This window comes from Zalophus californianus, chromosome 1 (genome assembly GCF_009762305.2).
Source record: "Zalophus californianus isolate mZalCal1 chromosome 1, mZalCal1.pri.v2, whole genome shotgun sequence".
NCBI lineage: Eukaryota > Metazoa > Chordata > Mammalia > Carnivora > Otariidae > Zalophus > Zalophus californianus.
In genome coordinates, this window is record NC_045595.1 from 329642 (window position 1) to 356317 (window position 26676).

The 26676-nt window shown below is 60.5% G+C and overlaps 1 protein-coding gene across 2 annotated transcripts; it reads left to right on the plus strand.

The window, feature by feature from the left end:
- Positions 1-1699: 1699 nt before the first annotated feature.
- Positions 1700-25660, plus strand: PALM (paralemmin). Of its 2 annotated transcripts, XM_027586658.1 has the most exons (9): positions 1700-1801; positions 12780-12831; positions 13263-13343; positions 13448-13578; positions 15167-15293; positions 16308-16329; positions 17454-17513; positions 19891-20022; positions 23602-24138. In XM_027586658.1, the coding sequence occupies exons 1-9, from the start codon at positions 1797-1799 to the stop codon at positions 24129-24131; spliced, it is 1140 nt and encodes a 379-aa protein (XP_027442459.1). In that variant the 5' UTR covers positions 1700-1796; the 3' UTR covers positions 24132-24138. The 2 variants fall into 2 exon arrangements, with proteins under 2 accessions (XP_027442459.1, XP_027442461.1); XM_027586660.1 differs by lacking the exon at positions 19891-20022 and having other exon boundaries at positions 23602-25660.
- Positions 25661-26676: the final 1016 nt, after the last annotated feature.

Below are 26676 nucleotides of genomic sequence, written 5' to 3' on the forward strand. Positions count from 1 at the left end.
GGTAAGCCCAGAGAGGTTAAGAAACGGACCCAGGGTCACACAGGCTGTGTAGAGATGAGCTGGCACTCAACCCAGGGCCCCTGAGACTTCTCGGGGCTTTTCCGTTTGTTCGAGGCTTGTCGTTTCACCTCACTGTGCTAATGCTGACGGAGTACACACACACTGTAAAGAGGGAGAGACAAAGACCCTCCCCATCCAAGGCTCATTCCAGGTTATTTCCTGATACACACACAGCCCTTTATGGACCACCTGCTGAGTGGAGGGAAGAATCTACTCCCCCCACACTGCAGACCCCATAGGTGTTCAGGGCCAGGAGCTAGGGTTCTCGTAAGAACCCGGAAGGTCAGGGCCGTAGTCTGCATGTTGGTGGGGACAGGACCTGCCTCACTCCCAGCCCGTGGGGTCCACCTGGTGACGCAGCACGTAGGACTCAGGACAGACTGCAAGGAGCCAGGGCGGCAGAAGAGCATTTGGTTGCCTCTTTCATCTGATGTGCCTGCTCCCCACGTCACCTTGCCCGGGCCTCCCCAGGCTGTGGAGCCTGCTGCTGGCTCGGGCGGGGCCTCACAGATGTCCAGATGCCCACCCAACGTCACCCTTGTCATCCCTCCAACCCTGTCTGTGTCATCGTGTCCCTCCAGGGGCTCCCCAGGAGACAAGGGGCCTCTAATACCTGTCATCCCATGTCCCATCTGGGGGCAGTCCTGTTGGCTCCCCTTTCAAGATCCACCCAGAATCCACCTGCTTCTCAGCCTGGTCCAGCCTCCACCCTGTCCCTGGGGGCCCTCTTCTCAGCCTCCAAGTCTCCCCCCGCTTTGCTGTCCTTACTCCACTGGCAGCGGGAAGACCTTCACAAAAATAAAACAGGCTGACCCCTCTCCTGCTCCAAACTCTGCTATGGCTCCCCAGTGCCCTCAGGACAAAGCCTGCCTTCTGTGGGCTCTCTCCACTGCCCCTTCACTCCCTCTGGCTGCAGGGGCCTGCCGTGTGGCCACGGGAGCTGTGGGGCGGATTAAATGTATCAACCCTCCTCCAAACACAGGACCGGGCCCAGGGCTCAGCAAATGCGCTGTTTTTATTATTCCTCCTCAAAGAAGTCCGGCTCAGTCCCACCGCCAGACCTTTGCACTGGCAAGTGCCCTCCCCCTGGACGCTCTTCTTCAAGATGGTCCCATAAACGGCTTCTCCCGGACCTTCAGGCCGTCGGGTTGCGGCAGCCTCCTGGACACCCCCTGCCCGGGTCCCAGCCATCCTTCGCTCCGGCTGCGTGTGCCCCTCCGCGTCCCCTCCTCACCCCGAGCTGGGCAGGGGGGACCTCGCCTCGGCAGGCTGGGAGCGGCGGTCGCTCTGGGACTTGGGATGCACGACTAGGGCGCCCGGGGGGCTGCGCCGCGGGGAGCCCTGGGCGCCGCGCGGGGGGCGCTGCGGGGCGGGCGGCGGCCGGCAGGGGGCGGGCGCGGGGCCGCGGCGCCGGGAGCCGGCAGGGAGCGCGCGGGGAGCGAGCGCAGGACGCGCGGCGGCGGCGGCGGCGGCGGCGGCGGCGGCGGCGGCGGCGGCGGCGACGCGCGCGCCCAGCCCACCCCCCGCGCCCGCCGCCGCCCGGACAATAAACAGCCGCGCGCGGGGCGATGCCCGAGCCGGTGCCGCCGCCCCCGCGCCGCGCAGCCCCGGCCGCCAGGCCTTAGTCCGCCAGGGCCCCCCCTCCACCCTGCCCGGCCCGCCGGCCCCCGCCCCCGCGCCCGCCCGGCGCCCGCCCCCGCCCAGCATCGCCGACCCACCCGGACCTCGGCGGGGAAATGGAGTGAGTAGGCGCGCTCGGGCCGGAGGCGGAGGGCTCGGGGGCCCGGGGGAGGAGGGGGCGAGGGAGGGGTGAGGCCCCCCCACTCCCGCCCCGCGTGGGGCGCATCGCGGCCCCCCGTGGGGAGAGGGAGGTGTCGAGGGGCCTCTGGGACCCCAGCTCGGCTGGGGAAGCACTTGGGTTGGGCCGCGCCCGCCCTGAGGCCTCCCCCATCTCCGAACCCGGCGGCCCACGGGCTAATGGGGACTCGGGTGGCAGCGGAGGGGAGCAGCCCGGGACGCTGGGGAGGGGGAGGCCCGTGTCTCCGCCCGCGCGCCGCCGGCGCCCCCGGGCTAGCCTCGACCCTGGGCCACCTGTGGGCTCGAGAGCGGGAGTCCAGGGGTGATGGACCGACCCCTCCCCATTGCATCGCACTGGCCTTGAGCTCACCGGCCAGCCCCCCACCCCCCACCCCCCACCCCCCACCCCCCACCCCCCACCCCCAAGCCTAAGCTCGCGCTCCCTGTGCCCTGGACGCGCCAGTCCTGGCTCTGCCTGGCTGCTCTCCCTAAGGGCCATGGTGCTGTCAGGAGCCTCTGCTAGGGCCTGGGTCCAGCCGCCAGATACTGTCTTTGAGAACCGCCGGAGAGAGGGGGCTTTTCTGCAGCCTTCCTCGTAGGGGATGTGTGTGAGCCTGGAGGTCCCGGTGCTTTCCAGCAGGCGAGCTTGGGTCTGATCCCTTCCCAAGGAAAGTGGCCCCAAGATGGGGCCCCAAATGGTGTAGCCAAGAGTCTGGCTGGCCTATGGTGCAGGTGGAGTGGGCAGCCTGGGTCTCTGTGGGGTTCGGTGAGGAGCTGCTGGGTGGCAGAGGGCTCTTGCACGTGCAGGCTCGATGAGTGTGCCCGGTCATTTCAGAGAGAGAGTCTGCTCTCTTCCTGGCATCAGGGTAACCCCTAGGCCCCACTCCCACAGGTGGGTGCTGGAAGGTTGTGGGGTATGTTTACATGGCCAGGGGATGGGAAGCAGGGTCTGGGATCCTGGCAGACCCCCGCTGGGTGCTGAGGCCAGCAGGTACCTTGCTTTGGGCCAGGTCCCCACCCTGGCCGAAGGCCTGGACATGGAGTTCCAGCCAGCCCACCAGGCCCGGCTCCTCCTGCCCTTCCCACTGGGTGTGTTTTCTGGGCCGACAACTATCCTCCAGGGATTCACCCGTGACCCGCCACACCCTCAGCTGGGTGGGAGCCGCTGCCTCCCGCCCTCCCCAGGAAGACGACACCCGATGTCCTCTGCTTTTGAAAACCCAGACAAAGGCCCAGTCTGCTCCCCCACCCGGCCCCGGGAGCCCAGCCAGGGGCTCAGGGGAGCCAGGGCCCGGATGTGTCTGCGCTAGGTTCCCCGACTTGTTTATCTGCTCTGCTCCCCAGGCCCAAGGGGAGCCTCTGGGCCTCCTGACAGCAGACCCTGAGCAGAGTGTGGCTGTGGGGAAGGGGCTGCTTCAGGGCATGAGGGGTGAAAACCAAGGAAAATGTCCACCCAGAGCAGAAGAATGAGGGTATATTCTGGTCGGACCCTGTTGTTTCCTTTCCTGCTATCTATTTCATTCTCGATGGTGATACTGAGGCCCAGAGAGGGGCAGACTCTGCCCCAGAGTCACACAGCACAGGGAGGGCCCCTGAGTGCTTGCTGCCCTGCCCCTGTGCCTTTTGGTCAGATATGATGCCATGGGTCCCGCATTGGGTGGATCACTGGTTTTTCTGGATGCAGACATGGGGCAGGGACTTGGCATTCACTGGCCCGAATAGCCATGAGAGAAAGCCTCTGTCCTGTGTGCTTGGGTTGACGATGGGTGGGGAGTGGCTCCATCTGGTGCCATCCTGATGGAGCACCTGCCCCTCGTTCTCTCGCTCATGCTCCTTTTCCAGGGGGCAGAGCAGGCTCTAGGCACGGAGGCAGCAGCCGCGAGGACCGAACCCCTCATTCCCTTTCCATGGCTTTTGTCATCAGAGTCACAAGAGATGGTTGTGGCTTATGGTGATGCTGGCGAGTTTCTTTTAAAAATAAACTTAAGAATTTCACAAAATTCGGGCGCCTGGGTGGCTCAGTTGGTTAAGCGACTGCCTTCGGCTCAGGTCATGATCCTGGAGTCCCGGGATCGAGTCCCGCATCGGGCTTCCCACTCAGTGGGGAGTCTGCCTCTCCCTCTGACCCTCTTCCCTCTCGTGATTTCTATCTCTCATTCTCTCTCTCTCTCTCAAATAAATAAATAAAATCTTAAAAAAAAAAAAAAAAAAGAATTTCACAAAATTTTGTTAATTTAAGTATTAAATTAAAGCTTAAATTAGTTTTTGTTAATTTAAGAATTTGAGGATTTAATAATTTTTTTAAGATTTTATTTATTTATTTGAGAGAGAGCGAGTGGGGGAAGAGTAGAGGGAGAGGGACAAGCAGACTCCACGCTGAGCCCGGAGCCCAACGTGGGGCTCAGTCCCAGGACCCTGGGATCATGACCTGAGCTGAAATCCAGAGGCGGACACTTCACCGACGGAGCCACGCAGGCGCCCCTTAACAACAATTCTCGAGTAACTCCAGGAAGGCAGAGGGCAGGATGCCTGATGCTGCTGAGGTGGGCCGGAATGGCAGACTCTCCTGGGAGCGTCTCGGGCCCCGGGTGGGACTTCTGCTCCGGGGAGGATTTGCCGTGTGGTCCAGGGTGAAGGGCAGCTACCCTGGGAGCCTCAAGGTCTGGCTGGTAGACTAAGGCTAGGTTAGCTCGGAGCAGCCTTTCTCAGATGCTCAAACTCCTGTCCTGTTCTCAAGGCTCAAACCCTGGGACCGGAGCAGGAGAGCACATTCCTTCCCAGATCCGTTCCCCTACCTCCCTCAGGCCTGGACATCCTCCAGGAGAAGGTCTCACCTGGGTGCAAAATGGGTCCTTAACCCCTCTTTCACACTTCCTAATCTCCCTGTTTAATGAGAGATTGAGCCAGTTAAAAGGCAACACTGTTCTGTGATCACTGAACCTAAGAACAAGCTTTTATTCTCATTGTATTTGTTTTGGAATGTTTTTACACTGATGTTTGTGCGAGGCCTTCTGCTTCTCAGGCTCGGTAACAATGTAGCATTTCCTCTGAGACAAGGGGGATTCACTGGAACAGCGAGTGGAGTTGAAGGGAAAGAACTTGAAGGGAAAGAACGTTCCAATTGTAGTGGAGCTTGTGGCAGGAACACGGGAAGGTGGTTAACATTTAGTAAACACCTGCTGTGTACCAGGCCCTGTTCTGAGTGCTTCATCTGTGTCAACTTGCTGGATCTTTACGGCAGCCCTGCAAGGTGGGGAAACTGAGGTACAGAGAGGTGACCTTGACACACCTGGGGCCACACAACTGGTATATATATGCTACTGGGTCCTTTCACCTGCCAGGGTGGGTGGGTGTCTTTGCACCTTCCTGTGTCCCACGGGGCTGTGGTCTGGGCATGGCGGTGGGGGGGGGGTAGTCCTAGGTACCCAGACATTGGCTTTTCACCCTGGTTGTCTCCTCGGCTGCGTGGAAGGTGGCTTTGGCCCCTAAAAGCATCTACCTTGTGCCTTCGCCCCCCAGGGACCCCTTCAGTGTCTGCTGATTTGGGAGTGGGGCATGGACAGGTGGAGTCCTGACCCCTCCATGAGACTTAAGCGTGTCACTCACTTTCCTTGGAAAATCTGGTGAATGGGGACCTGAGCGCACCCAGCCCCCTCCCAGGTGGGATGCAGTTCAAGCACGGGGCGGGGGCTGTATAGTCTTGACCCTATACGTACCACACGGGCAGGAATTCTTCCCCAGCCCCATGGTGAGATCCATCTTCAAGGGTCTCAGATGCTGGTGCTGGAAAATGGGTTGATGTTCTTTAAAAATATCATATCACCTGTTTCCAGGCCTGAGACCCTATTTCCTTCCACCCTTCTACATTCAGGAAAGCTATCCTTGGTTCATTTACGTGACACTCCCCGCTGACCCTCCTAGCCTTGTGTAAGATCAGGGCCCTGAAGGAGCCCACGGAGGGACTTCTCTGTGGTGCGGGGAAGGTTTCCTGGTCCATCCCTTCACGGACCTTTTCTATGAGAGATATTTAAAGGTGTACCTAGGGGTGCCTGGGTGGTTCAGCCGGATAAGCATCCAACTCTTGGTTTTGGCTCAGGTCCTGATCTCAGGGTCGTGAGATCAAGCCTGGAGTCAACCTCGCACTCAGTGCAGAGTCTGCTTGAGATTCTCTCTTCCTCTCCCTCTGCTCCTCCCCCCCCCCCCGCTTGCACGCATGCATACTCTCTCTAATAAGTGTATGTTTAATACATGTTTAAAAAGAAATAAATAAAGGTGTACGTAGATGGGCAGAAGGGCATGCCTGGAAGAGGGACTGGTGTGTGCAAAGGCTCAGAGTACCCAGCAGAGCAGCCACGGATGGTATCCAAGCAGGAGAGGGGTGAGGTTCTGACCCAGGCATAAGAAAGAGGCTCTGGGGGCTGAGGAGCAAGTCAGGGCTCAGTGTGGGCAGTCATTGTGGGGGCAGCTTGGAGAGAAGTGCCAGGGCTGTGGGGGGAGACCCCGTATCTGAGAGGCAGAGACCTGACTTCAGAAGGCTGTGGTGGTCAGAGCTGCCCACAGGTCAGGGCAAGATGGCACCATCCCTGGATGCACAGGGAGGGTGCTTTGGCCAGGCTGCAAAGGGACCCCACACAGCATGGGATGGCGGAGTGCAGGTCTTGGTGTCTGAGGAGTGTGACATCGGGCTGAGGCGTCTGTCTTCTGCTCACGGGTTCAAAGCTGGAACTCAGGGACCATCTGAGCCCATCATGGGGACAGTCTGGATCAGGCTGGGAATTCAGAGGGGAGCCCAAGCCAGGCCTTGTGGTGGGAAAGACAGGCAGGAATCAGAGTGAGTGGGGGTCACTGCATGGACGAAAGGGTAGTGGGGAGATGGGAGCCCGGCCTGGGTGAGCAGAGGGTGAGCGTTAGGGGGCAGCACTGTGGGGCTTTGAAGGCCAAGTGAGGGGCAGGGGCTTGGCAGGGGGACTTCTGGTCACATCTGTCACAGAGTGAGAAGGCACTGCCCCGGTTGGTTTGTGCTCAAACTCTCCTGACCAGGGGGAGTTCAGGGCAGGGCCACCAGGATCTTATGATGCCCCATGGGGTAGGCTGGACCCCGGCACTGGCCCCAGCCCAGCCCTTGGTGAGAGGGTCCACGTTTCAGCTGTACGGATGTATGTGTATATTCTTACCACCTTAATTGAGATGCAGTTCACTCACCACACAATCCACCTGTTGGAAGTATATAATTCGGGATGTTCACATAGTTGTACAACCATCACCTCTGTCTAGTTCCAGAACATTCCATGAGCCCAAAAGGAAACTTGTCCCCATTAGCTGTCACTCCCCCCGCTCCCCAGCCCCTGGGCCCCCGAGCCCCCTTCCCGTCCGCAGATGAGCCTGTTCCGGACGTGTCACCCACGTGGACTCACACCCCGTGTGGCCTTCCGTGTCTGGTTCTCTCCCTGAGCATCGTGGGCTCGGGGTCCGTCCCCGGGGCCGCGCGTGTGGGTGTCTGGCTCCTGTTGGTGGCCGAGGGATGCTCCTGTGCGTGGGGGACCGTGTGTTTATCTGTACATCCGTTAATGGACACTGGGGTTTTATACGTTAATTGTATAGTCACTTCTGAGGTGGTTGGGGTTTGTCCCTTGTCCTCTGTTGGATGTGGGGAGCCCACGTCCTGTTTTAGATAAATGTAAGATGTGACAGTGGGTTTCTTAAAAAAAAAAAAAAAAAGGAAGTGGCCATAGGACAGGTGGTCCACAGGGGTGGGACCGGGAATGTGACAGGGGAGGGAGTCCTTGGGTGGGGACCCTGACTCCCTGGTCCAGTGAACATTTATTGAATCCTGCTGTGTCCTGGGTGCTGGGGACATGGTAGGGACAGAAGGAGACACTGTCCTTGTGGGGGAAATGAGACAAGTGAAATGACTATAGGATGTCGCTTGGTGTTGAGCCTTGGGAGGGGGCTGGGGGCACAGAGGAGGCCTGAGGGAGTTACTGAGGCCCGGGAGAGAGCACACCAGGCTGAGGACACAGCCAGTGCAAAGGTCCTGCGGTGAGAGCATGCCTGGAATGTCGGAGGGGAGTGGGAGCGGCAGGGACCTTAGCGCTCTGGGGCTGGTCTCTGCGGCTGGGTTGAGGCCCAGCTTGCCTGAAGCTGCAGAAGGCTGGAGGCACCGTTCCCATTCATGCCCCGTTGCCCTTCCGTTGTGAGGGCCCAGGGCAGGGTCCACCCCCCTTCCCAGGTTAATAGGCAACAGGTTTTCTCCTCTGGGTCTGTGGCTTGCTCTGATCTCAGTCTCCAGCAGGGGGTTGATGCCTCTCTGCCTTGAACCTTCTAGAAAGCCCGTGCATGGCTCATGAGCCGTTCGTCTCAGCAGTGACCGCAGTGGTCACCTGTACTGAGTGCTCAGGGTCTCAGAGGAAGAGAATCCCTCCCCGATGAGGGGAGATCAGGAAGGCTTCCTGGAAGAGGCAAGCTGCACTTGACCTGAGCTTGGAGGCGGAGGAGGGACAGGGGAAGGCAAGAGCTAGTAAAGGGTGAGGGGCAAACGGCTGAGAGGCTGAGGCTCACGCAGGATGATTTGGAGGGAGGGAGGTTCTGGGAGCCAGCAGTGACATTGGGACCCCCCCATTCCAGCCACCCCAACGGAGGGAGGGCCACCGGCTCCCTCCCTTACCCCCACCTCTGTGAGGCTCTGCTCCCCTTTCCTGCCCCCGTGGCCAAGGCCACAGTCAGTTGTTTCCTTTGAGTTAGCACAGGAATGTTGCCGGCTTTGTGCTCAGTGCCGGCCTGGGCCAGGACCCCTCATGCCGCTGGGGCCGCTGGCATGAGCTCTGGAAGGACAGGCTCCGCCCCACATGCACCCGCCCCCCGCCTCAGACCCAGCTCATCCTGCCTGCTGGGTGACCTTGGGCGGGTTGTGTAACCTCTCTGGTGCCTTTAAAAACTAAATGCGTCCCAAGGCCGAGGCCTCTGCAGGGCCCGTTTGGGTTTGGGCCTCATTAGCTCATCTCCTGGAGCCAGGATTATCTCATACGCTCTCAGCCCACACCCTCGCCAGTCCTGAGCCGCCCACATTGGGGCTCGAGCCCAGAATTTGCTCCAAGCACTGTAAAAATAATCGGACAAGGACAGGAGTGTGCGTGTGCTGAGGGTGGGCCTCCTGGAGGAGGGCGTGCCCCATTGCCCCAGAGAGCCGGCAGAGCCTCCGAGACAGGGGTGACTTGCCCTGGGTCACACCGCCAGGGAGGACAACTGCCAACCTCTCTCAACCCGACCCAGGCGTTTCAGCCAAAGCTCAGCTTCTCTGCCCAGCGTCCTGTGATCTGGCCTCTGGTTCTCTCACTGAGCCCTGGCGAGCGTCTCAGCTATCCACTGAGAACCTCGCCGCCACCACCTCGGTCGCCCAGCCGGACCTCGGGGAAGACCCTGTGCTCTGTGAGCGCCGTGTGCACACTCCGCACACTCGGGAGCCCACCTGGCTGGCCTCAGGTCCCAGCGTCACCATCTAGCAGCTTCAGTTCCTCCGCTGATAAAACTGTCACCCCACCTGCCTCGAAGGACCGTCAGGAGGGTGCTTAGCAAGTGTCCTTCACACACCCAGCTCCTTCCAAGCCTCAGTTTCCCTTCCTGGAAAACGGGACTGGGACTACCTTGGGAAGGCAGTGAGCGCTGCACTGAGGTGTTCTTACTTTATTGCTGTTTAATTAGGATTCTATGGTCGTACTTTGTTTTATTTTGTGGATTTATGATGCTGAGCATTATCTTGGCTTGACTTTAGCTACCTGGCACCAGGGGCAGGTCCAGAACCCTCCTGGGTAGAATCCCCTCCCTGGGTTGGCACCCCTGACACCAGAACGGGAAGCATCCCCAGCCGTGAGGGGAGGGTCGACCCCCGTTACCTCTCTGCATCCCACCCTCTCTGGCAGCCCCTGAGGCCCAGGGCGGGAAACCCTTAGCGCCCCCCCCCCCCCAGCGCCTGGCTGGGGGCGGGAGATGCTCTGAGCCGGCCCAACCCCCCTACATGCCGGCCTCCGCGTTGCCATGGGGACGGCGCGGTTGCCAGGGCGACCGCCTCCCGCGGGCCCCACGGCGGGGGGGGGGGGGGGGAGGGGTGGCGCCTGGGGCGGGGCCGCTTTGGCGCCCTCAGGCGTGGGGAGGGGCGCGTTGAGGGGGGCACACAGCCTGTGCCCTTCGGGCTGGGACAGGGACAGGGACGCTGATGGGAGGGATGGAAATTCTCTTCCTGGGCCCCATGCGCCTCTTCTCACTGTGCCTGACCTTCCCCTGACCTGGTTCAGCCGGCAGGGACACCCCGCCCGAGCGAGGACACTGCCCGCCTTGTTGTCTGCAGCCCGGCAGGCTGGCCACAGAGCTGTCCCTGTGTCCTCATGTCCGGCCTGAATGGCCACCTGCCTGCTGGGCTGGGGATCCAGCATTAGGCAGCTGGTTCTGCCCGCCATGGCCTGTGTGCAGTGGGTCTCCGCGGCTATATGCCCCTCCCCCGGCTCTGCCTCGGTCCTGGTGGGTCTGTGGAGGCCACGTGACAGCCGGGAAAGGGTAGGCATGTGCTGTGGCCCAGAGCTGGGCGGCTCTAGTCCCATCTCTGCTACCTCCCAGCTGTGTGACTGTGGACAAGTGACTTGCCCTCTCTGGGCTTCACTTTCCAGTCAAGGGAAGAGCATACCAGGCAGAAGGATCGGTAAGTGCAACGATCCTAAGGAAGGAACCAGCCGGGTGCAGTTGAGGTTCGGCTAGACGGTCCTGGCGGCTGGAACAGAGTAAGCAAGTGGGAGAACAGAGGAGGTGAGGGCAGAGAGGTGGATAGGGTTGGGCTACAGTAGGATTTCTTTCAAGGGGTGATGGGAGGTGGGGAAACTTAAGGAGAATGAGTGGTTCTGATTCTTGTTTTGAGAACCTGCCTCTGGTTGTGGCGTGGCGAGTGGATTGTTGGGAGCCAGGGAGGTAGCAGGCTATGGTAGAGGCCCAGGATGGGAAACGTGAGGTTTGCAAAAAGTAGAGGGTGGGCCTGTGTAGGGAACACTGAGGGTGTCACCTTGCCTGGATCACACAGGGCGGTGTAGCAGACTCAAAAATGTAGCTGATCAGGCCCTTCAGGAAGGGCCTCCAAGCTGGATTGCTGGATCAAGCCTTTACTGAATGCCACCTAGCTGAACGCAGCCTCCCTGAGGCAGGAGAGAGGGAAGCCACAGAGGGTGCGGCCGGGGCTGCTGGGTCCCTGGGAGGCACAAAGAGGGCAGGTGCTACCCGCCAGGAAGGGAAGAGCTGGGTGGGGTCACCTGGCTGGGGCGTGAGAGCCAGATGATTTCATGGGTCTCAGCAAGGCCAGGAAACTGAACCTGCGTGGAGTGGAGGGTGGGGCATTGCAGGTCACGATGGATCTGCACTGGTAGTGGCCACCTGGGTTGGGGGGAGGGCTCGGGCTCAGGGGTGGGCCCAGCACACTGTGTGATTTTGGGCTTCTGTTTCCTTTCTGAATCACAGGGGGAGGGGGCACAGATCAGGAGCTGGGGTGTCTGTTCCTGCTCTTTGTGCAAATGGGGAACCAAGGCCCAGAAGAGGTGGAGGGTCTTTGGAGGCCACAGGGTGGTTCCTGGTCCCGATCCAGGGCTGAGGGCTGGGGGTGGTGGGGGGGGGGCAGTGCAGCAGAACCAAAGGATGGTCTGTAATTTCAGTCTCTGTGAAGATAAAGGGCTTGGGGTGGATAAGGGGACTTCAGGGGGTCCGGTTCCCATTGCTCAGAGGCCCCCTTGTGCCCACGAGGCCCTGCCCCCAGGAGACTGTTGAGGCCCGCCAGAGTGGCCCTGGGATCATTCAGGATTTGGGCTGCGAACAGGGAGGCCCAGATGGGAGCTCAAGACCCCGCCTCCTCTTCAGGCCTTGCCTTGTCGCCAAGGCCCTGGGGGCGAGAGGTTCTTATCCGGCCTGTTGCTCCCAATCGCTCAGGGCTTCATGGGTCCGGACACTTTACTGAGCACCTACTGTGTGCAGCTTCCGGGGATCCCAGGGGAGACCACGGAAGGGAGCGGCCAGGTGCAAAATCTCCTCCCCAACCTGCCATGTGCGTAGAGGGGTTCAGGGGAGCAGAGGGGAGGGGAAGGGCAGGAAGGATTCACCCCCCGGGTCCTGGGCCTCCTGCCTGCCCCCACGGAGTCCCGTCCCTTCAGTTGCATCTGGCAACACTGACATTTATCAACTCCACGCCGGTTTAAGGCGAAAACCACACTGCGTGGCTTTCAGAAAGCATGCAGTGGACAGGAAAGGGAGTCTGGGGCCGAATTTGGGTTTGCCTCTTCTTTGCTGTGTGTGCTTGGGAGACTCAGAGCCCTTTCTGGGCCTTTGGGCTCCCAGGAGAGTCCAGGGGAAGCAGATTCTTGAGAGAGGACGTCCCAGGGTAGCACTGTCGACTTCGCAAGCCCAAGGGCTGGAAGGTGGGGCCGGTGGGTCCTGAGTCCTGCACATGTCCCTCCCAGGGCTGGACAAGAGGGGTTTGGTGGTCGGAGGGCGAAGAGGGGGCTGTCCCGATCTCTCCGCGTCTTCCTGAAATGCTCGTCTCTGGCCTTTGATTGCTGGTGAACTCCTCTGCCTCCTCCACAGCCCGGCTCAGCGTCTTGCCTCCCCAAACCCTTCCTGCATCTCTGGACAGAGCCTCCCCCTCCTGTCCTTCAGCTCTGTTCCCAGGGGGGCCGCAGGAGGGTTTGCTGGGAGAATTCATGAGGTCACAAGGCCGGGTAGAGAGAACAGTGCTGCCTCTTGAGGGGGGCAGGGAGGGACCCCACTTCATAGAAGGGAAACGGGGAGGCTGCTCGTGGCGTCCGCGCGGCTGGAAGACACAGGCTGGGATTCGAAGCAGATCTGTGGAGAGCAGGGTGGGGTGGACCCCCACCTTGACCTTGTGCGTCCCCTCCCCCCAGGGTCCTGGTGGCAGAGACTACGTCTCAGCAGGAGCGACTCCAGGCCATTGCAGTGAGTTCCCTGCCCCTCCAACAGTGTGGACGGGGGTCGCGCCCCCCACACCCAGCCCAGGGCCCTTGGGGCTCAGAGCCAGGGTGTGGCAAGGTGCTTCCCCGCAAAATGAAAATGAAGAGACCCCCGCTGTCCTCCGAATGTGGCTCTTAACACCACTAGGTCACGAAGACCCTCGGTGCAGGGGTGGGGGGGTGCAGGCTGGGGTATATATAGTAGAACTTTGCCCTTCTGCTGGAGCTGGGGGGGCGGGGGAGGCAGGCGGGAGGCAGGCGAGGGGCAGGGGGGCAGGGGGCGGGGGAGTCCAGTGGGCCAAGTGGGTGCCATTCACAGAAAGGCAGGGTGCACGTGGGCAGAGCCTCGGTGGCTTGGTGGGGTCTGCGAGGCCCCCCGCCTCGTCCTCACGGGGTCCCGTGTAACCCTGTCTCCAGGAGAAGCGCAAGCGGCAGGCCGAGGTCGAGACCAAGCGTCGGCAGCTGGAGGACGACCGTCGGCAGCTGCAGCACCTGAAGGTCCTGAGCGGGCGGCCGCGTGGCCCCTCCCGGAGCCGGCCTGGGGGGGGGGGCGGGGGGCGGACCCTGACCCTGAGCCTGACCTCGAGCCCTGTCACCCCCAGTCCAAGGCCTTGCGGGAACGCTGGCTGCTGGAGGGGACGCCGTCCTCGGCTTCGGAGGGTGATGAGGACATGCGGAGACAGATGCAGGAGGATGCGCAGAAGGCGCGGCTCCTGGAGGAGTCCATCTCCAGGTGGGTGGGGCGGGCAGTGCAGGCACCTGCAGAGTCTGGGGGAGCGTGGGGGGCAGGGCCCACCCTTGGGCTGGGATAGGGTTTGGCCCCTTGCGCCAAGGGCGGGTGGGGGCCGGGAAGAGCCCCGTTCACATGCTTCGACGGGGCTGTAGGTGGGTCGTGAGCATCTAAGCTAGGCTTGAGGGGGCAGAGGGCTGCCTGGTGGGGCCCTTTTCTTCTTCCAAACACCCAGCAGAGCAGGTGTGTGAGGGCAGGTCTGTGAGCCCAGGAGGATGGGAGTGGCCGGCAGAGGCCTCCCTGGGGCCTTCCTGGCGCCAGGCCAGTTGGTGAGTCTTCCCTGGCTTGGTTCTAATGCAGGCCACAGACGCCCAGGCAGCTGGGCCTGCAGGAAGCCCGGGGAGGGGGGCAGGCCCAGGGAAAGTGACCGCCCCCCCGCCCTCCCTCCCCCGGGGCTGGGACAAAAGGCCTGGAGTTTCCGGGCAGGCAGAGGCCCAGGCTCAGCCCCAGGGCAGCAGGGTCAGGGTGGAGGGAAGTGACGGTCAAAATTCCAAATGTCCACTTGGCCAAGGAAGGCCTGAGAGGCCTGGGGCCTGCCCGGGCCCACCGCCCAGCTGGATGCGAGACACACCCACTGGGAAGACCTGGGGATCCTGATGTGTTTGGTTTGGAAGAAGGTGGGGCAGGTGTTAGCTGGGACTTTCCTTCCCGGGCCTGTTTCCCCACCGTGAACTGTGAGCCCGGGCCAGAGCAGGGGCTCAGACAGAGGTGGGGCTCGGGGCTGCACGGAGACGGCCGGGATGGCCAGCAGGACAGGAAGTTGGTGGAGATGATTGGCCGCCAGGGGCTGGACAAGGCGAGCTTCTTTTCATCCCGTCCTGCTAGGTGTAACCCTGGGTGAGGGGCACATGTGCAAATAGGTGCCTCGATGGTGGAGGGGCCCTCCCTCGAGCCCTACCATGCATCTGGCACACATCCAGTGCTTTGGGGGCCTTGGCTTTCTTCCTCCCAGGGCAACCCGCTCCTCAGGTGCCCCTGCCACCTGCATTTGGCCCGCTTGGTGCCCCTGCTTGGACACCTCCTCCAGGAAGCCCTGCAGGCCGACCCTAACTGTGGCCAGTGTAGGCTCACTTCCTTAGGGGCCTCAGACTCACCCCCGAAGCCTCAGGCGGGTGCTCGCTGGGACAGGAGGCCTATTAAGATCTTTGTTTTGTTCCCACTGGGTTGTGTGCACCATTATCTTCTTGTACTTGGAAGGTGACATGGTTTTTCCAGTTTCCCCAGAGAGATAAAGCTTCCCGTAAAAATAAATGCATCTGAGCGGAAAACAGCAGAGTTGGGTGGAAACCAGCAGAGAAGTAAAGTGTAGCAGTGAGGGTGCCTGTGGACGGGCCAGCCTGGGCCCCCCCCCCCGCTCTGCTGCTTGCTGGCCCCATGTGGTCGCTGCTCTGTGCCTCAGTTTCCCCAGTTGCGAGGGGGAAGGATGAGACTGCCTCACAGGGTGTGGGGTGACCTGGCGTCAAGGAGCCCAGAGCCGTGCCGGGACTCAGCAGTGCCCAGTAAGGGCGGTGGCTTCCTGTGCCCTCCACAGGCTGCAGAAGGAGATTGAGGTGCTGGAGGACACGGGCCCGCTCGCCGCCGCTGCTGCTGGGGAGAGACCCGCCGCTCCGAGCCCGGCCAAGGACCAGAAGGCAGAGGTGGTGCTGGATTCTCAGCAGGTGAGGGGGTGATGAGGTTCCCGGGGCTCCTGCCCCTCCCCCACCCCCACCCCAGAGCAAGACCCCCCCCTTCCGTGTCACTGTGGCTCAGACCTTGGGGTAGAGGCCCCTGGGGCGTCGTGAAGACCAGCGTCCCAGCTGTGTGTCCAAGCCCTGTTCAGCTGCTCCTCTCGTAGCCCTGGTCCTGCTCTCACTGTCTGCCAAGGCCTGGTTCGGGGCCGACCGGGGCGAGGTGGGCTGGGCCCTAGCCTCACTGAGTCATGTCAGCTGAGCAGAGGGACATGTATCAGGCGACCAGAAACACAGGGAGGATGGCCAGCCCGGGATGCGTAGGTCCAGGGCACTGCAGACTTCCCGAAGGGGCGTCTGATGCATGGGAGCACCGGGCCGACTTCCTGGAGGAGGTGGACTTTGAAAATTGAATAGGAGTTCTCTGGGCACAGACTGGAGATGAGAGGGGGCTTCCACTGGGGTTGACCGAGCACAGACTGTGTGGTCCCTGTCTTTGTGATGCCCACGTCCTGAAGGAGACAGAGAGAGTCCCTCGAGGGACAGCGACATGATGTGGGGGACCTTTGGATTATGGTCGGGGAGCTGAGTGAGGAGCCAGCCAAGCAGAAATCCACAGTGCAGGAGACATCACACACAAAGGCCCTGGGGCGGGAATGTGTTCAAGGACCAGTGAGGCTGGCCAGAGATGGGGGGTGGGGGAGGAAGGAGAGGCCTATAGGCAGGGGTCTGCGGACACAGGGCCCTGGGGGTCATCTAGAAGGGTTTTGGCTTTGTCTGGGGAGCACTAGGGAGCCATGGGAGGCTTCTGAGCAGGGCAGGGACATTACCTGGCTGTCACAGGCTAGGGCAGGGGTGGGGGATCCCTTCAGGAGACAACACCTGTGATAGGGCCTCCAGGTGCGAAGCTGAGCCCTCCCCACACTGCTCCGCCCACAGGTGGGGACCTTGGTCAGCGAGAAGGGGGCGCCAGCACCCCTGACCTCTCTCCCTTCTTTCTTGCAGGCCCCGGTGGGCACGCCCAAAGGTAGGCTTCTTGGAGGGAGGGGCGGGGCCTCAGTGCCCTCTTGTGGCCAGAGTGGGGTGGTGGGCCTGGGGAGGGTGCCTACAAACTGAGAGCTCTTGTTGCTCATAAGAGTCGGAGCAACCAGGACTGGTTACTGTTACTTCTCACGGACCGCCCCTCATCACTTCCCTTAGTTATGATGACATCCTTGGGGTGGAGTTGTTACAGGTGAGGAATCTGAGGCTCTGGGGGGACGTGTCTGCCTGGGGTCTCAGCCTCTGGGGCCTTCCCATGTCCACACTGGGGTGCCGGTCTTGGCCAGCCCCACCTCTGCTCCATGTCCACCTGCTCTGAGCTCCTGCGCAGCTGGGGAGGCCTCGGTTTTCATGTCTATAAAATGGGGTCTGTGGGGCCAGGAAATCAAGGTCTCAGCAGTCCTGGGAAGGGGGCACTATTTAAAAGCACAAGGATTCCCCCCCCTACACACAGATGTGGAAAAGACAGCTATGCAGGGAGCAAAGGAAAGGAGCCAAAAGTTTGAAGTCTGGGATCCATTTTTCCCCTTCCTCAGCAATTATTACGGATAGGTAGTACGCATTTGCAGATGTCTCACAAACATGTAGGACACTAAAATATATTTAATTATAAATGTAATAGCTTATAAATATATTAAAGTGTTAAGTATATTAAAATTATTTAATGTAAGTTATATTTTTAAAACATGTATCGAACTCGTCTATTTTCACATCTAAAGCGTGGAAGGAAAGCCACCAGCCAGGATTGGAGGTGGTGGTCAGATTGTCTTTGGCCTGATTTGTTGTGTGTTAATTATTTAGCAGAGTGTCTTACTGTGGAATTAAAAATTAATAATTAAAAAAATTTCACACAGGCCTCTCAGGGATTTTGTGAAAATCATTTGGGCTGAGAGATAGAAATGGACTGGGGACTGGTGTGTGTTTGGGGCTTCTGGGTATGCACACGTGTGGAGGGGTCCAGGTGCATGTGTGCATCAGGGGAGGGTCCAGGTGTCTGGGGGGATGTCCAGATGTCTTGGGGGTATCTGGGAGGTGTCCAGATGTCTGGGGGTCTGTGTGATCTTCTCTCTTCTGACCCCCATCTCTCTTCACCCTTCGCTCACTGAACAGAGAAACGAGTCTCCAACACCCCCATGAGGACAGTCGAAGGCTCCACCATGATGAAGGCAGGTGGGTCAGCCCCCAGCCTCATCCCCTGTGTCCAGCTGCTGTCCTGGGCCAAGCATTGGTCCTGGGGAGCCTGGAGAGGCGGGGCTAGGTCAGATGCAGACATGCCCTCAGCAGGAGCTGTGGTCATGGGGGTGGCAGCTGGACCGAGGCCCCCTCTGCTTTGGCACCTTGGTCACATGCTGGCCCAGCTTCCCTGGGAAGACGGGCCCCCTCGCATGGCAGCCCTCTAACCCAGCACCCCTCATGGCATCGCCCCTAACCTTGCTGCTCACTCCTGGGGCCCGGCGGGGGCCGCACACCTGCTCGCACACGCCTGCACACGCCCACGGCAGATCCTCCCTCCTCCGCTGTCCTCAGGCTGCCTAAGGATAGGGAGCGAGCGCCCTGTTCCTGGAGGTGACCAGGCTGGGACTCAGGCATTTCTGTGCTTCTGGGAAGCCGAGAGAGACAGGGTTAGTACTAAGCATTCCAGAGTTGGGGTTCAGATCCCTGCTCAGCCACAAGACAAGGGTTCCTCGTCTCCACCGGCTGGAGCATTGCCCTGGCTTGGCATTAACCCGAGAGAAGTGACCGGTAATCACAACGGGCAGAACCTGACTGCTGCTACCGGTATTGGGGTGAGTTGTGGAGGCACGAGACCGAGGGAGGTGAAGACCGTCTTGGGGGCAGGGTGGCCAGGACAGAGAGGGTGGCAGGGGAGGCCCAGGGTCTCATGCAGGGTCAGGCCGTTCTGCCCCAGGAGGCAGGAGACAGAGGGTAGCATCTGCCAGAGAAGGGGGTGTTTTCGGGGCCTCCGTGCCGGCTAGAGCAGCCCCGCCCTGTCCCTCAGCCAACGACCTTCTGTAGTGCACAGCCCACCCAACCGTATGTCTGGAGGTGAGGGTGTTAGGCTGTACAGGGACATGGAATTAAATCACATTCATTCGGTCAGTCACTTGACAAGCTCTTATTGAGCACCTGCTGTATGCAAGGTGAGGGCCACAGCTTGGGGGTGCTAACGTCCTGATAATGACGATGCCCCATGCAGTTAACTTGTGGAGAAAATAAGGCAGCATGCAGGGCTGGAGGGGGGGCAGTTGAATCAGAGGGCTCAGGGGAGGTCAAACTTAGCAGGTGACATTTGAGCAAGGACCCAAAAGATGTGAGGGAGCAAGGCATAGGGGATAGGTGTTCCAGGTGGAGGGCACAGCACAGGCAAAGGCCCTCGCCTGGACGGTGCCTGCCTTGTTGGAGGAGTAACCCGGAGTCCTGTGTTGGTTGGAGCAGAATGAGTGAGGGGGGAGAGGGAGGAGGTGAGCTCAGGGAGATGACAGGAGGACTCTACCCCCAGGCACCTGGGAGCCCTGGAGGGCTGCGGGCGGAGCAGGGACGTGCCCCGCTGGGTGCTCACCGGTGCCCTCTGGTAGTAGCGGGGAGAACAGATTGTGGGTGGTGCTGGGGGGGCCGTGGGGGACTGCACTGGTCCGGGAGGGGTGGGGGAGGGGGAAGGTGGCCTGGGCAGGGACCCAGGGGGGGCGAGATGTGGGCGGGTTCCAGGTGTCCCCAAGGCAGAACCCACAGCCTCTGCAGATGGACAGACGGGGGGGGGGGGGGGTGAGCGAGAAAGGGAGGAGGGAATTGCCTTGACCAGGGTGGGAAGACCCAGGAAGGGGCAGCTGTAAAACAGGAGCAGACTGGGAGCAAGGCTTGGGCGTGGTGATTCAGGGGCTCCCAGGGGACCCCAGGGGCAGGCGTGGAGGTGAGGGTGGGGTCCTGGAATTCAGGGTGAGGTCCTGGGGGCTGTGGTCAGCGCCCGGGGCGGGGGGGTCACTGCTAGGACCCAGCCTCTTCGTGTGATCTTTGTGGTGATGATTTCTAAGGAGTGGTGGCGGGACTGAACCATCCTGATGGGTAATGCGCAGTTATTTCAAGAGGGCGTCATGCATTCTTCATAGTGAAAGAGATGAGGATCAGGTCGCTAGTTGAAGAAAGGCGCGAAGCGCAGATACACGGGCATGCCGACCGCTGGGTGGCCCGGGACGGGCCGAGACCCAGCTGGGAATGCGTGCCTGCTGACCCAAGTTCACACTCGGCTGTGACCGTGCTCAGGGCATGCCTCCCTCCAACTTACTCTGCGGCTCTGAGGAAACGGGAACAGGTGGAGGCTTTCCAGATGGGGTGGGATCGCAAGCATGGGCCTCGAATGCCGAGCAAAGGCCCTCAGGCTGAGGCCCGTGGCCCTGGAAAGCTGTGGGGGGATGTGGAGCTGGGGGGTGCCGTGGGAAGGGCGTCCCCACTGCTTGGCTCTGTGCTGCCGGCTCCCCTTCCCTGGCTTGGCTGCAGCCGGCGGGCGGCACGTGGGCAGGTGGCCTCGGGTAACCCGTGCCTCTCGTGCCAGCCATGTACTCGGTCGAGATCACGGTGGAGAAGGACAAGGTGACTGGGGAGACCCGGGTGCTGTCCAGCACCACCGTGCTCCCTCGGGAGCCGCTCCCTCAGGGCATCAAGGTCTACGAAGACGAGACCAAAGGTATGCAGCCCCCCCACCCCACCCCACCCCACCCCCCCTCCCACAGCCTGAGCTAGAGCCTGACCTCCAGCCTGATTCGGCATGGACGCTGTTCAGGACAGGGTCTCACGCCCACAACCCACTGTTGGCTTAGAGGCAGTTTTAGTGCTGGACCTGCAGCTCCATTTTTCGTTCACTCCAGGAACCTGCCCTGAAGCTTGGCTGCACGCCAGGTCCTGGGCTGGGCTCCGGGACTCGAATCAGAGTGGGATTAGCTCTGGCCTAGGAGAGACTTTCAGCCTGGAGCTCAGGAGTAATTTAAATAAGTATTGTTGTGATAAAGCTGACAAAATCCCCCAGAGATGCAGAGGGGGCCTTGAGAGGTTCTAGCAGGGCAGGGAGGGGACCAGGGGAGGCTCCTCAAAGGAAGTGAGCAGGAGCTCATTGAATGCACAGCAGTGCACAAGGAAGCATTGTGTTTCACAGAGGCCACGGTATGTGCAAAGGCCCTGCAGTGGGATGGAGTTTGCTGGGCTAGGGGAACTGAAGGGAGCCTGTGGGGCTGAGGTGGAGTGGAGGGAGGGGTAAGGTGAAGCCTTGGAGGGAGGAGTGAGCAGGGGCCGTGGTGCTGAGATCTGGTTTGGCTTTTGGGGTTCCCTCTGGCAGCTGGGAGGGGAACAGGGTATGAGAGACACCCACAAGGAAACCTGACTGGGAGGAGCAGGGCAGCCTTAGTCAAAAGCCCGGACATGTCTGTCTGTCTCTCTGTCTGTCTCTCTCTCTATATATAATTCACACACATAAATTTCACTCTTTTTTGTTTTTAGGTAGAAAAACTTTCATTTAAACTGCATTATCCGTCAGTATTTAGACAGCAATTTTATAAGTAGTTTGGCATTTAAACTTTGGTCTTTTTTTTTTTTTAAGATTTTATCTATTTATTCATGAGAGAGAGAGAGAGAGAGGCAGAGGGAGAAGCAGGCTCCCAAGGAGCAGGGAGCCCGATGCGGGACTCGATCCCAGGACCCTGGGATCATGACCTGAGCCGAAGGCAGACGCTCAACCATCTGAGCCACCCAGGCGCCCAAACTTTGGTCATTTTTGGCATGACCTGTAAGGATAGTTTATAAACAAACCCAGGGAGGGGAAGTTCCAGGCAATAATTACTACAATGGCAGAAGAAGGAGACAAACCGACTTGGTAAACAACATATGTTTTAAGAAGACATTAAAAAGTACATTCAAAATTAAGGCAAATATTTGCTTTCTTCATGCAGTGGAGCTCATGGAGCTCATCACCCAAGCCAAGTATAAAATTATAGTGCCCGGCTCCAGAATCCATTAGCAAGTCCGCAAGTGCTGTCTTTACAAGAAAATGATATACAGAGTGGAAGGGTCCAGAACACACACAATTCAGCATACGGTTCAGTGGGTTTTGGTTTATTCAACATGTTGTACACTCTCACTAATTCCAGAACGCTTTTCTTCCCCAAATAGAAACACTATCACCCCCAGTCCCCACCATGGCATCCACTAACCCCCTTCCAGCCTGTGGATGAGCCTTTTCAGGACGTGTCACACATGTGGAATCACACGCCATGTGGCCTCCTGTGGCTGGTTCCCTTCCTGAACATCGTGGGCTCGGGCTCCATCCACGTTCATATTTTATGGCCAAATAATATTGCATTGTTTGGATGGATCACATTTTGTTTATTCACTCATCAGTTGTTGGATGTCTGGGATATTTCCACCTTTTAGTTTCAGAATGCTCTACAAGTTTTTATATGGGTGTATGTTTTCATTTCTCTTGGGTGATATCTAGGCTTGGAATTTCTGGGCCACATGGGGATTCTGCGTTTAACCTTTTGAGGAGCTGCCACAGTGCTTTCTGCAGCGACGGCCCCACTCCCCTTCCCACCAGCGTGTGTGAGGGTCCCCATCCCCCCACATCTTCAGCAACACTTGTTACCGTCTTTATTATCACTATCGCCATTGTGGTGGTTGGGAAATAACTCACTGTGGTTTTGGTTCCCAAAGCCCCGTGTTCTTAGAGGCTGCTGGGGTCTCTGAGGCATCCAGGGTGCTTTGAAGGGGGCGTAGTCTCAGCCCAGCTCTGCCTTGGTTTGGGGACATAGACTTGGATGGAACCCCGGTTCCAGCTCTCACCAGCTGTGTGACCCTGGGCAAGTCCCAGCTGCCTCGTCTCCTGGACGAGAATGACCTCCTGGGGCTAAGGGCAGAGGATTCAGCCACTCAGTGCAGCCCGGCCCGGCCCTGGGGGATTCTGGACCCGCCAGACTGGACTCTGGTTGCTTAGCAATGGGAAGGTGATCCGTTTCCATGGCGGCCAAGGCCTTGGATTCCTGTTCTGGGGCAGTGGCCAGGGGGAAATACTCTGCTTGATTCTGCGTAACCTGGGCACGCCCCACCCTCCAGGCCTCCAGCCCAGAGTTGCTGCAAAGCCTTGAGCTATGGACACGCCTCCCCAGGGGTTTGGAAACTGAAAGTGGAAAGCACTTTTCTTCTGGCCAGCAGCCAGGAACTGACCCTTGGCCCAGGGGGAGGCAAGTCCCGAGGGTGCCGGTGTGTCCCTCCCTCACGCAGCGGGGCAGACGCCTTTCTAGGAGTTTGCTGGGCTGGCATTGGAGCGTGGCCAGGACTCCTGCCGGTGCTAAAACCCAGCCCTCAGAACACGACAGATCAGACAGGCACCCACGGGGCGGTTGGAGACGTTTGGAAAAGACATTGCACAGATTCCTTGCGCACACAGAACTGCCCAGGGGAGAACGGGCCTTCCTTTCAAACACAGGGAGGGCCTTTTCAGAAAGTGACCGTGCCCGGGGTCACAGAGGCAGTCGTAAGGAATGATATGAAGTTTATATCTTATGCCCTGTGTTCTTGGCCCCCTTCTCCCCCCAATTTAAAAACACCCTTCTCGGTGAACCTTGGCTTCAAGAGACAGTCCATCAACGTGGAAATTACAAACTACTCAGACGTGAAAGAGAATGCCGTCACTGGGTCCAAGGCTGAGCAGAGCGGGGCTGAGACGAGCCTGCGGCGTGTTTCCTAGAGAACAGGAGATTGAGTGACCCAGCTAAACCACGGGTACCCAAGGAAGGAAGCTGTCACAATCCCCGAAACTCCTCGTGGGAGGGAGACGCACGAGCAGGGTCCCGCCCTGGCCAGCTGGGTGACCGAGGGCTGGCCACATCCGTTCCCTGAGCTGCACCATCTTGGCAGCGGGAGAAGCAGACCGACTTTGCTGCGGGGCCGCGCGGGACCCAGTTGCTGGGAACGTGGAAATGCTGCAAAATGCAGGAGCAGGCTCCCTGTTGGCTGGATTCCTGTGTCCCCCGGTTTCTGACCGACGCTCCCGCGCCCACACTCCTTGCTCTGTGCACGGGTTTGTCTGTGTGCCCAGATCCCAACCGGGAGCTTTGAGAGTCCGTTGGTTTTAAATGTGTGATTCAGTTTCTCATTTCCTCTTCAGACTGGAGGGTGGCCCGCAGCCTTGCCAGGCCTCCCCTCCTCTGAGAGCCCGCTCACTCTCTCTCTCTCTCTCTCTCTCTCTCTCTCTCTCTGTCTCTCCCACCCCTGCCAGTGGTCCATGCTGTGGACGGTACTGCAGAGAACGGGATCCACCCGCTGAGCTCCTCCGAAGTGGATGAGCTCATCCACAAGGCCGACGAGGTCACGCTGAGCGAGGCAGGGTCCACGGCTGGGACAGCGGAGACGCGGGGGGCGTCCAAGGAGCCCGTGCAGACCACACCCTCCAGGCGGGAGATCACGGGAGTGCAGGCACAGCCGGGAGAGGCCACGTCAGGCCCGCCAGGCATCCAGCCGGGCCAGGAGCCCCCAGTCACCATGATCTTCATGGGTTACCAGAGCGTGGAGGACGAGGCCGAGAGCCAGAAGGTGCTGGGTCTGCAGGACACCATCACGGCGGAGCTGGTGGTCATCGAGGATGCGGCAGAGCCCAAGGAGCCCGCCCCGCCCAACGGCAGCGCGGCAGAGCCCCCCACCGCTGCGGGCTCCAGGGAAGAGAACCAGGTGGGGCCCGAGGCCCCCGCCAGCGACCCCCAGGACCTCGACACGAAGAAGCAGCGCTGTAAATGCTGCTCCATCATGTGAGCCGCCCAGCCTCCCAGCCCCCAGCCCCCCCCTCCACACCACAGTCCCCCACCAGCCCGGCCCCGGCGCCTGCCCACCCTCCACCTGCAATCACGGGCCCCAGGACATGCGGTTGTCACATGTTCCTTCCGAGTTTTCTTTCATTGGAAAGAGAGGGACAGGGGTCCCCTACCCTGTCGCCACCCCCCCGACACCCCCAAACCACTGAGCCGTGCACCTACGCCTGGTAGGAGAGCGACATGGACAGACCCACTTTCCCCAAATGAAGGGCACCCCCCACGTCACGGCAGCTCCACAGAAGCGGCTCTCAGCCACAGTGGTCCTGGCTGGGGTGACCGGGGGGCCTCGACGTAGCCCCGGGCCGGCCAGCCAACCCTCTGGGCCTCCTGCCTGTGCCTTCCTGCCACCTCCACTGAGGTCCCTGAGGGGACATCCTGCCGGAGAGGGACCTGGAGAGCCGCGGGTTCCTGGGAGCCTGCTCTGTCCCCCGCTTAGCCCCTGGAAGTGGGGCTTCCCGGCCAAAGCTCTGGCGTCCATAGCTTGGACAGTTGGGGTGAGGCCATGCCTCTCTGGGGAGTCTCGGTCAGAGGTCAGGTTCAAGGTCTTGGAAAGGAGCAAGACCCCTCTAGGCACCCCCAGCCTGACGTGTCCCTCCCTCCATGCCTTCTCTGGGCGTGGCCAGTGGATGATGGAGCCTGGGAAGGGAGAGCCCCCCGGGACACGCCCCCCCCACTCGGGAGGGGTCCGTGACCCCTGCACTGTGTCCTGCAGGTCGGGCCCTTAGAGCTGCCCCTTGCACAAGGCAGGGCCCCACGAGCCACTTCTTGTCCTGAGCTCCGACTCCCACTGGGCCCTCCTTCCTCCTGGTGCTAATTTGGGGACCCTGGGGGGCTGCCCAGGACCTGCTTGGACCAGGGTGCTGGGTCCCTCCAGCCGTACCCCAGAGATCAGGCCACTGTCAGCTCCACTGGGCTGGGCACATTTCAGGCAGCGGCGGGGCGCACGCAGCCCGGGGCAGGGGGCTTCCTCAGCAGGAGACCCCGTTCGCTGCCCCGCCCGACGTGAGCCTGTCCCCCTCTCGCCTCGCCGGGAGGGGTGAGGGGTGAGGGGTTCCCCTCCTGGGGGCAGCCGACACCTGGATGCGCACACACATCTCCCTGGATGCAGCCACACTCGCCCCCAGAGGCACATTTGTGCACATGCTCACAGACCCGCACCTGTGGGCTGTGGTTGGTGAGGCCCCATCTCGGCCCCTCCCCGAGGGCCTCCCGCCTGGTGCCAAGGGCAGGTGCAGGGCCCACCTCTGGCCGCAGCCTGGACCCCGACTCAGCTCTGCCCCTCGGTGGCAGGGGGAGAGGCCGTCTGAGGTGACCCTGGGCAGTGGCCGTGGGACCCCCTCTTCCTTCTCGAGTCCTCGAGCTGTGAGCCTCCGCTGAAGTGCTCTTGCCGCCCCTCCGCTTTTGATGTGTGTGACAAGGCCCTGACGTTCTCGACTTTCCCAGAGAAGCAAATAAACCGTGTGAACAGCCCCCGCCCTGGAGTCCTTGGCTTTCCCCTGGGTGGAAGGTTGTGGTCAGGCCTGGGGTGGGGCCCCACGAGGGCGGCCCAGTTGTAAAAGGAGGCCCCGGGGAGCTGGCTTCTCCTCCCACCCACAGCCCTGTGCACCCTCGGGCTCACCCCAGCGCCGGGGGGTGTCGGAACCCCCACCTGTACCAGTGCTCATCTGAGCAGCACCTGGGTAGGTAAGGCCTGGAGGTAAGGGGGCAGCTGGTGGTGGCAGGACTGGCTCTGCTAACTTACCCAGCCCACCCCGCCCAAGGCTGCCCCTCACTGGATTCCCAGCCCCACGGGTCCCTCACCCCCCCCCCCCGCAAGCTCTGCAGAGGAACCAGTCCCCGGGAAACAGGTGGGGGCACGGCGGGGGAGGGCTTACAGTGGTTGCCACCCCCCATTTCTGTCTCACCAGCTGATCTTGGAAGTTCTCTGTCCCCTCTGCGCCTCAGTTTGCCTCTCTGTACCACGGGTTTTATGAACCCTGAGAGGAAGGCCGCCCCCATCTGGGGGCAGGACGGTTGTCCCAACGAGCTGGGTGACCCAGTCTCTGCCCTTTTGGGGCCTCAGTTTCCCTATATAAGCAACAGGGTGGACTGCATAAGATGAGAGGCCTCCAGTTCAAATCCCAGTCCTCCCATTTGATGAAAGAAGAGACAGAGGGTCAGAGGGTCCCCAGAGCCAGCCACGAGGCAGGCAGGACAGAGCCCCAGAGCAGGGGATGAAAACCCCATTCACTGTGTGTGGGTGTCCCGCTCCTCTCGCCGCCGTAGACTGACCACTGGGTCACTGGCTCCACTCCCCAGAGATGCTGGGCTCCTGCAGTCCTTGGCCAACAATCAGGCAGGACCCACTGCCCACGTTGAGCCTTGGTGCCCCCATCCGTCAGTAGGGCCTGAGCCTTGCCCATCCGGCTAACGTTTTCAGGCACTTTTGATGTCCTCGTTCGGTCCTTTACGTAGAGGTGGCCTGGGGAACCCTCCCAGCCCTGTAA